General features: G+C 44.2%; 1 protein-coding gene across 1 annotated transcript; it reads left to right on the forward strand.

Moving 5' to 3' along the window:
• Positions 1-2,415: 2,415 nt before the first annotated feature.
• TMEM267 (transmembrane protein 267) lies at positions 2,416-11,888 on the forward strand. Its single transcript, XM_072136460.1, has 3 exons — positions 2,416-2,604; positions 4,657-5,029; positions 11,500-11,888. The coding sequence occupies exons 2-3, from the start codon at positions 4,718-4,720 to the stop codon at positions 11,833-11,835; spliced, it is 648 nt and encodes a 215-aa protein (XP_071992561.1). The 5' UTR covers positions 2,416-2,604; positions 4,657-4,717; the 3' UTR covers positions 11,836-11,888.
• The last annotated feature ends 453 nt before the right edge of the window (positions 11,889-12,341 follow it).

Raw genomic sequence — 12,341 nt, forward strand, 5'->3', positions numbered from 1 at the left:
AGGCAGCATGTTATAGAGCAGGGGGAGCTGGTCAGATTGTACATAGTGTCATATCTGCAGGCAGCATGTTATAGAGCAGGGGTAGCTGAGCAGATTGTACATAGTATCCTATTTGCAGGAAGCATGTTATAGAGCAGGAAGAGCAGAGCAGATTATATGAAGTGTCCTATCAGAAGTCAGCATGCTATGGAGCAGGAGTAGCTGAGCAGATTGTATGTACGTAGTGGTCTATCTCCAGGTAGCATGCTTTAGGGCGCCGGTGGAGCGGAGACAATTGTACATAGTGTCCTATGTGCAGTCAGCATATTATATTATAGTGCAGGGGGAGCGGAGTGTACATAATGTCCTGCAAGCAGCATGTTATAGGGACAGAAAAGCTGAACAGAATGTATAAAGTGTCCTATCTGTAGGCAGAATGTTATAGAGCAGGAGGAGCTGAGCAGATTGTACACAGTGTCTTATCTGCAGGCAACATGTTATAGAGCAAAGAGAGCTCAGCAGATTATACAGTGTCCTATCTACAAGCAGCATGTTATAGAGTAGGACTTCATGCTCTTACATGCATTATCATTCATGACCCCCAGGCAAGAGAATTACTGTTTCTTAGTGAAAAAAAAAATCACACCAATTTATGTTGACTCAGGATCACGTACAATCATGATTTCATGGTGATATACACCCAGGACCTTCTTCTTCTCCTCTCCATCTGTCACTGAGGTTACAAGAGAAAGGTGGTTCCTTTGTATCATGAAGTTACAATGACGCCTCATAGGTCATGGCCGCCGTCTTATGGATCTGTATGATATTCCTTGTACAAGAGGCCAAGTATGTAGGTATGAATCACGAGCATCTATTTGTCTATCAATGCCCAAGATTCAGTGTTACCACCAACCGCTGCAGGACTCACCTTTCTCTCCATCGGTGGAGGGCCCAGATCTCTGGGTCCACTCTTCATCTTCCCCTACGTAATAGACCTACAAGAATTGAAATAAGGTTGTTTTCTATCGTATCGACCATGACCAGTATTAGGATAGAACCTGGGCCCACCGGAGGATCCTCCACTTCTCTGGTGGGGCAGTCCGACACTGGATCAGCATGTTAACAGCTAAACTGAAGTAGAGAATAACAATGAATCTTGGGACAATCCCCTTAAAAGAAGTGACCATGAATGTAGTGACAGTCACACATTCACAAACAGGGAGAATTATTGTTATCAATGGGCCCCCCATGTAATCAGACACTTAGAACCTATCCTATCCTATAGAGTCTATAAATGTCGAATCTGAGAAAACCTGTGTATGAGGCCAGTGCACTGGCTGCTGTATATTGCTCTGTATGAGCCCACTGCACTGCTGTATACCACTCTGTATGAAACTGATGCACTGCTATATACTGCTCTGTATGAGCCCACTGCACTAGCTGCTGTATACTGCTGCGTATGAGCCCGCTGCACTGCTGTATACTGCTATGTATGAGTCGGCTGCACTGCTGTATACTGCTCTGTATGAACCCGACAGCACTGCCTGCTGTATAATGCTGTACATGAGACTTCAGCATTTGCTGACGTATATTGTTGTGCATGAGTATACAGCAGTGCATGAGGCTCATACACAGCAGTATACAGCTGTGTATGAACCCGATGCACTTCTGTACACTGCTGTGCATGATCCCCATGCACTGGTGTATACTGCTGTATACTGTTGTGTATGAGCCCGGTGTATACTGCTGTATACTGCTGTGTATTAGCTAGGTGTATACTGTTGTGTATGAGCCCGGAGTATACTGCTGTGTATGAGCCAGGTGTATACTGTTGTGTATGAGCCCGATGTATACTGCTGTATACTGTTGTGTATGAGCCCGATGTATACTGCTGTATACTGTTGTGTATGAGCCCGATGTATACTGCTGTATACTGTTGTGTATGAGCCCGATGTATACTGCTGTATACTGTTGTGTATGAGCCCGATGTATACTGCTGTATACTGTTGTGTATGAGCCCGGTGTATACTGCTGTATACTGTTGTGTATGAGCCCGATGTATACTGCTGTGTATGAGCCTGCTGTATACCGTTGTGTATGAGCCCGGTGTGTACTGCTGTGTATGAGCCTGCTGTATACCGTTGTTTATGAGACCGGTGTTTTCTGCTGTGTATGAGCCTGCTGTAAACCGTTGTGTATGAGGCCGGTGTATTCTGCTGTGTATGAGGCCGGTGTATACTGCTGTGTATGAGGCCGGTGTATACTGCTGTGTATGAGGCCGGTGTGTACTGCTGTATACTGTTGTCTGTGAGCCCGGTGTATACTGCTCTGTACTCTGCGCGCATCACACACTGACAGCTGCGGTGACTCTGCAGTGACGCTCCGGACGTAGGCGTGGCTCCGCTCCTGTAACCGGCGCGTCTTATCCAATCACTCAATAGAATACAACCACAGCAGCCAATCGCCGCTCGCTTTTCGGACCGGCCCCCTCAGCGTTTATCACTACGAGTCCCGGAAGAGCCGGCAGGTGCAGAGCGGAGGCTGCAGCGCGCAGTGTTACCAGGGATCACTGCAATATCTGCATCCACACTGCGGGGGGCGCTGTCCTATGGCGGGGAGGAGGAGGTAAGCAGCAACTGCGACACTACAGCAATTCAGAAAAGTCATGCTTCTGTAGGACTACAAGTCCCAGCATGCCTTGTTCTCAGCCAGGAGCTTGTAGAGGAAAACAACCACAGGCTGCGTGAGTCATAACGATCAGGGTCCCCGGGGGCTCTAATTCAATCTCCAGTGTCAAGGGATCATGCAAGAAGGGAACAGGAAATAATAAGCTTATAAGTCTGTGTCATCCTGAGCCTCCTGGTGCAGGCCAGCACACTGTGACTTAGGTTTGGGGTGCAGCTGTTGCATTCTCCCCATTGATTGTCATTCAGCACATATTATGTGTAATATACTGTAGGTTGGGCTGCGTTCACACACTCCGGTTGTATCGTGTTTAAAAAATGCAGTGTAACTGGAACGCAGAGGGGCTTGGCTCAATCATACATGCGCATTGACTAAAGCACCTGTGATCGGTAACGAGCGCCACGTGTTTTTCATATGCGATTGAGCCAAGCCCATCCCTATTGTTGTTTGGATTGCATTGAGCAACGTTATGCAAAGTATGAACGCAGCCTTAGCGATGGGAGGGCTATACGATTGTTGTTTTTGGCCGTGTGCTATCCTTAAAGTAGTTTTCCGGGAATTTTGAATAAAGAAATATCCTACAGATAATCCGTCAGTTGTTGATCTTGGGGTATAAGTGGCTATAAACGTTCTTCCCCTCTCTGTATGAACGATGCCCTATACATGCAGTAAGATGTGGGGGCAGAGGGTGACATAAACATCACTATATGGCGGATGTAGGTCAGTGAAGCGATGCCGCTATTTATGACAATCCATGGAGGATTCCTGACACCTCTTCCATTAGCAGCCCCATGACTCGGCTCGCCTGGAGGGATTTGTAATGTTCTTCGACCTTCAGTGGGAACATGGAGTGGACGGGATATTGTACTCATCACATTCCTGAATTGAGTTAATTACTCATTCATTATAGATCACGGTTCCATGAATCCATCATTCCGGGCTCCAGGAATAGTTGGATAATCTTTAGGTTGGTAAGGAACTATATCAGGGTCTTGGTATTTAAGAAGCAGCCATTCTATTGCCTTCAGCATCTAATGGGTTAAACACAACAGTCCGTGTTATCACTGACTTGTTGGATCTTTGCTGTCAATCACGGCTGGACTCCCACTTATCTACAGGTCACCACAGCATGGGTTCATTCCTTTGTCACTTCAGCACCGGCTTCTGGTTCTAGTAGTCCCTTTAAGTATCGGATAATATATGTGGTACCTCCACATTGATCAACACGGCAGAAGAAATAAACCAAGATTGTCAGAAGGACCTCCACAGAGGGGTCTGATATTATTCTTTAAAGGAGTGTTCCATTTTTTCACTCTGATAAGCGATTCTAAGGATCAGTAATTAATAATGGGTGTCTGACACCCAGCACCCTCGTTGATCAGCCATTAGAAGAGACGGCAGCGTTCGGATGAGGGCTGTTTTTCTTCTGCACCCACGAGGGCACGGTATTGCATCTATATGGGATGGAACAAACAAGCCAGCGCTGACTTGAAAAGCAGAAGTAGTACTAACAGGAACTGCTTGTTCCAACATGGAATAAGGGATATCAGGTGACAGGCCCCTGTATTTTGGATCCATGTATTACCCCTTAAAATAGAAGTTTGTTAAAAGGGTTGGCCTCTGTACCTCATGTTTTTTGTAATGTGGTGTAAGTGTGGGGGGCAGGATATTAGGTAATTTACCAATATACATCTATTAATAGATCTGCTTTGCTTTCTTGTTATGTAAAGTGAAGCCTCCTGTCTTTTGCCTCATCAGCCAGAGATTCCTGTCCATAACATGGCTGCAGATGGAGGTTCATGTGATCGCTGTCCATGAACAATTGCCCTGCCAGGACCTTGATCTTATATTCAAAAATACTATCATAGGGTCTTGGCAGGGTGATTGTGACCTGGTTCCTGTATTAGAAGCCTGTGCTCACTAACCCTAATTATTCTCTGTACAGTGTGTAGAATTCCTTGCATTGCTTATCCCGCGTCACCTGTTTTGCAGAATGAATCCACATTGACATGGGCCGGTCACACCCTGGAGATTTAGTGCCTTGTGAGACGCGATGGCTTCAGAGATGGAGAAGGCTGACGCGCTCCTCCAGACATTCAGCACTGCGTCCGTCGCCTCCAGCCTAGGGTTGGGCATCTTCTGCTTTTTTGCCGATAAAGTGCAGCAAGCCCCTTTCATCCAGCAGAATGATTGGCTCCGAGCCCTGTCTGACAACGCCACCCATGGAGTGATCGGCATGTGGTCGTGGGCCATCGTCATCGGCCTCCGGAAGAGAAGTGACTTCTGTGAAGTTATTCTTGCTGGATTCTTCGCTTGTATCATAGACTTGGACCACTTCTTCCTTGCCGGGTCTTTCTCATTAAAGGTCAGTAATTCTTTTGCTGTAAATATTCAAGAAGGTTGAAACTTGTCCCAATAAGTTGTTACCTTAAGGCATCTTCTGCCAGATGGGCTCTTGAAAATAAGGAGGGGTTGGCCCAAGTATTGGATTGGGTATAGTAATCTAATTTGGTGGGCCTCTGAATGCTGGGACTCCCACTGATTGCGAGAGGGGAAGAGGTTCCCCCTAATTGATGGTGTGCTAGGTCACCCATGCATCACGCAGCTCTGTTTCATGTCTACAGAACTCTGATACCTGCAGCGCTCCAGGAGTTAACAATTAAACTTGGTCAAACCCCTTTGAATGACCAAGGATTGAGGAAAGGGTACTGCACCTATCCTTGGGTTGTGTCTGGTATCTCACCTCCATTGAAGTATCATGCAAATTTGTTAATCGGTCATTCATGGCCTCACAATAAAAAAATCTGCATTGTGAAGGCCATGTTTCTATTAAATTAATTTCCTAGCGATCTCCAGTATCTGCACATGGCGTTGTACATCCATATTCTTCTTTTTATACCTTTTCTCCCCAACATCGCTCACTGTGTATATAGCAGGTATAGGACTGTGCCCTAGACACTTAGCCCTGCCCCTGAGCTTATTTGCATAAAGATCTAAAATCAACTTTTGGTAAAATAAGCAATTGCCAGGGAACAGGAAAGGTGTACGGTGTCTTACGATGCAGAACACCTCCCTCCACCGTACATAGAAAGGTCGGTGAGTGATCTGCCTGAAAAGCCAGTGTGGAGGGGGGTCTCCATTCGTTATTGTGTACTTGCAGCAATGAGATGGTTTTAGAAATTTTTTTTTCAGAGATCTGAATGTTCAGTCACCAAAAATAGGTCATTGCTCCTCACAGCTGCTGAATATTTGATGGGAGCCTTCTGGAACTTGACCGACTTGTCGGGGTGGGTTCCAGTTTTCCTTACGGTTTTAGTATTTATGAAATGCACCAATGATGCCCTTTGTTTAATATGGGGTATTGAGATCCTCGGATGGGTTCACACAGAGGCATTGTGCCCCCATAGAGGTCTATGGCACCCGGTCACAGTAAGGTGAGCACACGTCTCACTGCGGCCGACCACTGAGCTCCCTAATGGCGCCTTCCCACGTGCCGTTTTCATAGCGTTTTTAAACAAATGCCTTTCATTGCAAATGCCTATGCGTTTTGGCTAAACCCCCTCCCACTTTAGTTTTTGATGCACTTAAAAATGTGACAAAAACGGCACGTCCTCCACCTGGCCGGGTGCTTGCCCTTGTTATGGCACCAAAGAGCACAAGTCTTTTCGTATGAGGCCTTAAAGTGTCTTCCAACCTAGTTTTTATTGAAGAATTTGAAAGGTTTACAAACCAAAATCTGTGTGGCCTTAGCGTGAAACCATGTTATCTGTTTGATAAATCACAGAGATAAAAATAGAGTAATGTCAATTATTGCTGAGGATTTGACGAAGATTTCATGACTATAAAACCTTGTCAAAACCACATAAAACAACCTTATGGATTTTGGAGGAGCGTTGAATAACATTTGGGGGGGAATTTTTTGTAAACCTGCAGCTTTCCTTTTTTTTTTTTTTTTTTCCCAACCGCTTTGTATGAATTTAGGAAATGAAGGCTTGTGATTGGTTGCAATGGGGATTGATAACGCTTATAGGGATGTAACATTCAAGTTGGGCCGAGTTTTCCAAGCCTGAAGGTTCTCCTTTGGGTTCCGTAACTGAAAACAATCACTCACTCCCACCTGTTACTCTTGCGGTGCTGGCACATCGCGGGTTCAGTTCTTATAAAGCACCAGATTTATCAAATTGTAAATATAAGACGTTTATATTATTACAAACCGACCAGGTAAGATTTGTCAAAATTTCAGACTGTCTGGTGTCTGATTTTAGACTTCATATTTGGCGGCTCAGTTGACGGCTAAAAAAAAATTGTGGTGGATTTGCATTATTTTTAGGTTATGCCCTGTCTCCTGCTAAACCACACCGGACCACTCCCTTTTGCCGTACCAGTCGGGCGACTCTGAAGCCCTTGATAAATGTTGCGCAAGGCATTTGAGATCGTATATTGGAGAAATTTACCACAGATTGCATATGGCCGCCACTTTATACCTCGCTTATGAAGGTGTCTGGCAGGGTTCCCTTTTCCATCAGTGGCTCCATTTGGACTCCTAGTTGGTCGTTCCTTGAAATTTGAGTCGAAAAATGAAGATTCTGATGGGGTTACCACTTTGGTACACCGTGTATTATCAAATATTTTTCGGCTCCGTGTGTGTGAATGTACCGCACATGGATCATCTTTTCCGCCCGCCATAATCTCTCCCGCCTGTGAGTGATTTTGTGCTATTATTTCCCTGTGCTGAGGGTTTCAGGCCTGTAATGTGGTTGTAGTAATGGCACTTGTTTACCTCCTATTCCCTGAGGAGACATTTCTGATTGTAATGGAAGCTCCGGCGGCATCTGTGCTGTGATACATCCCTGCTCCAATCATTGTGCTGGGAGAGTTTGTTTCACCTTGTTAAAGTCGTAGGTAATAGGAGTATGAATCATTTCTATGTCTTAGAATAACTTTGTGTTTTCAAAGGACACAGAAAATGGGAAACTTGAAAACCCGTATTAAAGATGACCTCTACCTCCTCCCGTTTAAGTAAATACTTGTATTCTCCATGAAATCCCAATTCTGAAGGATCTTTTCTTAAAATTCTGCTTGTGCAGTCCCTTACCTACGCACAGAATCGGTTCTTTGGGTTTGTATGTAAGTTAGAACTCCATACAAATTTTTATTTTTTAACCCATTAAAACATTCAATTTTGATTAATTTTTGCATTTTTATTTCATCTGGGTACCAAGTGGTGTAAAAATAATGAAAAACTCAAACTTTCCTTAATCCTTATCTGTGGTTCAGTGGCTCCTTCTGTTTCTGTTGGTATATGGCGGTTCAGTGGGGATGTTGCGTTTACAGCGTAGACCCACTACAGTCTAATACAGGTCATAACCACATGCTGTAGCGGTTGCACACCAACAGGAGGTGATTCGAGGGGCTGCACTGGACCCGAGGTAAGAATAGTTTTTTTTTTTATTCATTGTCATTCCATTCCTTAGTTGGAATCACAACCATTATGATCCCAGCTGTATTAGTGTAGGGTCCCAGCTGTCGATAAATATATATGTATATAGATTCCCTAACATGCCTACATGTCCTGGTTTTTCAAGGGATTAAAGTGTTTACAACGCTCCAGTGATCTCTACTTCTCTACTTCAAGTGAATAGAGCCCAGCTGAAAGAACAGTCATTACAGCTGTAGAATGGTGTGTAAGGGCCATAATAATAATAATTCCTGTGGAACACACAGATTCTGCAGCACTGCAAAGAGTTTGCCAGAAGTCCCTGTCTTCATGGGGCTCACAATCTAATCAACCTACCAGAATGTTTTGGAGTGTGGGAGGAAACCCACACAGATGTTGACCTGGAGCTTGAACCCAGGACCCCAGTGCTGCAAGGCTGTAATGCTAACCACTAAGCCACCCAAGTAGTCAACTAAATTATGGTGATCGGCAGGGGTGCAGGTTGTTAGGTGATCATTTAAAAATAAATTCTTTCTAGGGAAGCTGTCAGCAGAAATTGGCCTAATAAACTACTACCAGTATGTCATCAAGCAGCGGAACACCCTCTAGATCATGTCTATTTCATGGCCTGGTGTGTGGCTTTGACCAGAAAATCAACTTTGAAGTGTCATGTAATTTGGTTGTATATAGTCATGGAGGCGGAGAGTTTAACTCTGAAGTCAAGCTCTCCTCACCTCAGAATTCCCTCTTCACTGTAATAGATGGTCCTGCATCCAGACCCTCACTAACCAGATCTCCTTCATTCTGGGGTGAGCAGAGCTTGACTTCAATGCTGAGCTCTCAGCCTCCATGACTTTATACAACTAATTTACATCTCACTTCAAGTTGATTTTCTGGATGATGCTACTGAGCCATGAAAGAAACATGATCTGGAAGGTGTTCATCTGCTTCACAACATGCTGGTAATGGTTTATTAGGTAAATTACTGCTGACAGGTTCCCTTAAATACCCATTTAATGAAGGGATTTTAATGTATACAGGGAGCTCCCTCTAGTGGTAGCCAAAGCATGTACATGTATGTATCCATCATTATAAACCAGGGGCACTTCCTCACAGATCCAGGCACCATGACTGGGAAAAACTCTGGTATCCATGGCCTCCTTTCTTCTAAAATCAACACTTAAAATTATTCTTATAACCCTGAAGGGTTCTAAAGGCGTTTCCAGAGCTCTTCCATACTGTAGCCATTGTTTCCCACTTCCCCTGCTCCCTCAGCTCTTCCCCCTCCCTCTGCCTGCTGTAATGTCATACAGGGGGAAGCGCTCCTGCTCATTGTAACAGCCTCTGAAGGTAGAGCACACAGGGGTCCTTCTAGCTCACTGGCATAATTTTAAAAGTTGATGTTAGAAGAAAGATAGATAACAAATATAAGAAGATGACCACAGTCACGGTGCCTGGATCTATGAGTAAGTGTCCCTGGTTTATCATGCTGGATTTTGATGGTAGATTTTCTTACACACGGGTATGGATGGAGATGCAGCCTATTACTTGTCATGTGAAAACCATGATGATTGATGCTTAGATTTTCACTTCTTTTTAGATTTGATAAAATCCTGTACATATAGACCGTGCTCCAGGCGACAAAGCGAGCAGATAAGAAAACCAATATATTTTCTATGTCGCCAGCGCAGAACATTGCAGGAAATCTCTTATACGATATGTAATGACGGCAGATAGTCAGTGCGCTGTGGATGGGAGATGTCAGCCCGTCTTGCCGGGGTCGAGCAGAGACGAGGTTAAATGTTAATGAAGAGTTTGTAGCAGAATGAAGGCACACGGCTATTCGTGCGCCATGTGGGCGGTTTCCATAGAAACCGACGATGGGTTCAAAGAAGAAAAGCGTATGTGCAGCCTGCTGCGAGGGAGACTGGATTAATTTTCGGTACGGAAGCTACATCAGAGGGAAATGTAGAGATAAATATTTAGCTGGTTCTTTAGAAATGTCTGTGGCGGGTCAGCGCTGTGACTATAGTGTACTTATGACGCGTCGTGCTTTAGGACATTGGCGGTAATCTCAGTAACGAGGTCCAAAGCACATGCGGCTCATGTGATTACTGAACGTGACATCACTGGCCTGTGACGCGATGCAGCAGTCGACATAAGAGCTGATTGGTGGGAATGTAAAGCCGCCAATATCAAACTGACCAGCTGACCCGGTGAAAGGTGATCAATGGTATTAAAACACAGACAACCCCTTTAAATTTTGTGGAAGGGGAACATTTTTTACCTCATGATACTACCCATCTGGTCATGTCTGGTCTGTATGTTTACTCCAGATGTTTTACACAGTAGAAAAGCCATTTATCATCGGTTTTATCTGTAATTCTCTGTTGTCTCAGAGCTGGAGTATGGAGACTGGCCGCTATGTTGTCTCCCATACGCCGAACTCAAAAAAACATATGGGATATAGGATGACAATGGGACAGATTTATGAAGTGTCTAAAAGGAAATAATTGATATTGTTTGTGTGATGAAAAGTTATACGATTTTCCAATATACTTTCCGTATCAATTCCACACAGTGTTCTAGATCTCTGCTTGCGCTCATTCAACAGGAAGCTTTATTGTTTACATACTTGGATAGAAACCGATCCCTGGTCATGTGACATCCAGACAGTTGCACCTGTGAAACATCACATGACCGGTAGCTAACGAGTGTCTGTTCACACGCGACGTTAACACGTGCATTTTGAAAAACATTACAGCTGAGTAGAGACTATTTTCCTAATTACATTGCTGCCAACATTGCATTTACAAAATGCTTGACACAATGTTAACACATGTTAACAAATGCACGTTTGAACACACACTGAATGTTTACTTCCAGTTGATAGCTACCGGTGTGTGACATCACATGACCAGGAATAGGTTTCTATCCATGGATATAAACCATGAAGCAGTCTAGAAAGCAGTCAGGAATTGATACATAAAAAAAAATTATAAAATTGCACCAAAAAATTCTATTATTTGATGGGAGGGGACAACCGCTTTAAACTGACAGGATAACTCTGGTGTAGTCTAAGACTTTAGGCCAGTTCACATCTCTGTTAGGTCTTCGGTTATTAAGAGCCAAAACCAGATGTGGTTAAAAACTCAGATGAGGTGCAAGTCTTTCCATTACTACTTACCTATCTGTAGGTGGCTCACAATAACTGGTGTATATAACTGAAGACCTAAGGGATGTGAATTGGCCCTAAGTCTTCTATCTGTGCGCCTTCTATTCGGTGGTTTAGTTTACACTTGGAAGAATGTGACTTGTCTTGTGCTCCCTTTTCCGTGAAGCCGCACCCCACTGTATATCTTGCAGTTACTGACACTTGTCCGTTTTTCTGTCTCTAGGCGGCCCTGCACCTCCCCCACCGCCCTCCTCTTCATTGTTCAACACTGATTCCTATCCTGGCCCTCGCGCTCAAGTTCCTTATGCAGCTCCTGAGGTTGAAGGACTCTTGGTGTTTCTTGCCCTGGATGCTGTTCATCTCCTGGACTTCGCACCACGTCCGCGATGGGATTCGCCATGGACTCTGGCTCTGCCCGTTTGGAAAGACTGGTCCGCTTCCCTATTGGCTGTATGTGGCTATCACTGCATCGCTCCCTAATTTGTGCTCCCTTGTCATGTACCTCACCGGAACAAGAGAAATGATGACCAAGAAGCACGGAATACACATTGATGTTTGAAGGGCGAATTCAGATGGTTTTAAAAGAAATAAAGTTTACATTCCAAGAATTTATTCTGATGGTTTCTGGATTTACAGAGGCCCATTTTCTGACTGTGTATATATATATGTATTCAGATAATCTCCATTTATTGGCTACTACATAGATATAGTGGGAGAAGAAGGGGGATATCCTACAGTACAGGCAGTCCGGTGGTTACGTACAAAATAGGTTCTGTTGGTTTGTTCTTAAGTTGACATTGTATGTAAGTCGGAACTGTATATTTTAATTGTAACCCCAGCCAAAAATAGTTTTGGTGGTAATTGGATTTTTACTTTTGGGTTGTCATAAGAACCAGGATTAACAATAAATCTTATTTGCAGACACCTGTGATAACTGTTACAGCTCATCATTGTAGCCTGGGGCTAAAGTACAGTAAATTACCAAAAATCCAGAGGTCTGTTTGTAACTAGGGGTCGTCTGTAATTCGGGTGTTCTTAAGTAGGGGACCACCTGTACTCTGCTAT

The sequence above is a fragment of the Engystomops pustulosus genome, chromosome 1 (genome assembly GCF_040894005.1).
Source record: "Engystomops pustulosus chromosome 1, aEngPut4.maternal, whole genome shotgun sequence".
NCBI classification, from domain to species: Eukaryota; Metazoa; Chordata; class Amphibia; order Anura; family Leptodactylidae; genus Engystomops; species Engystomops pustulosus.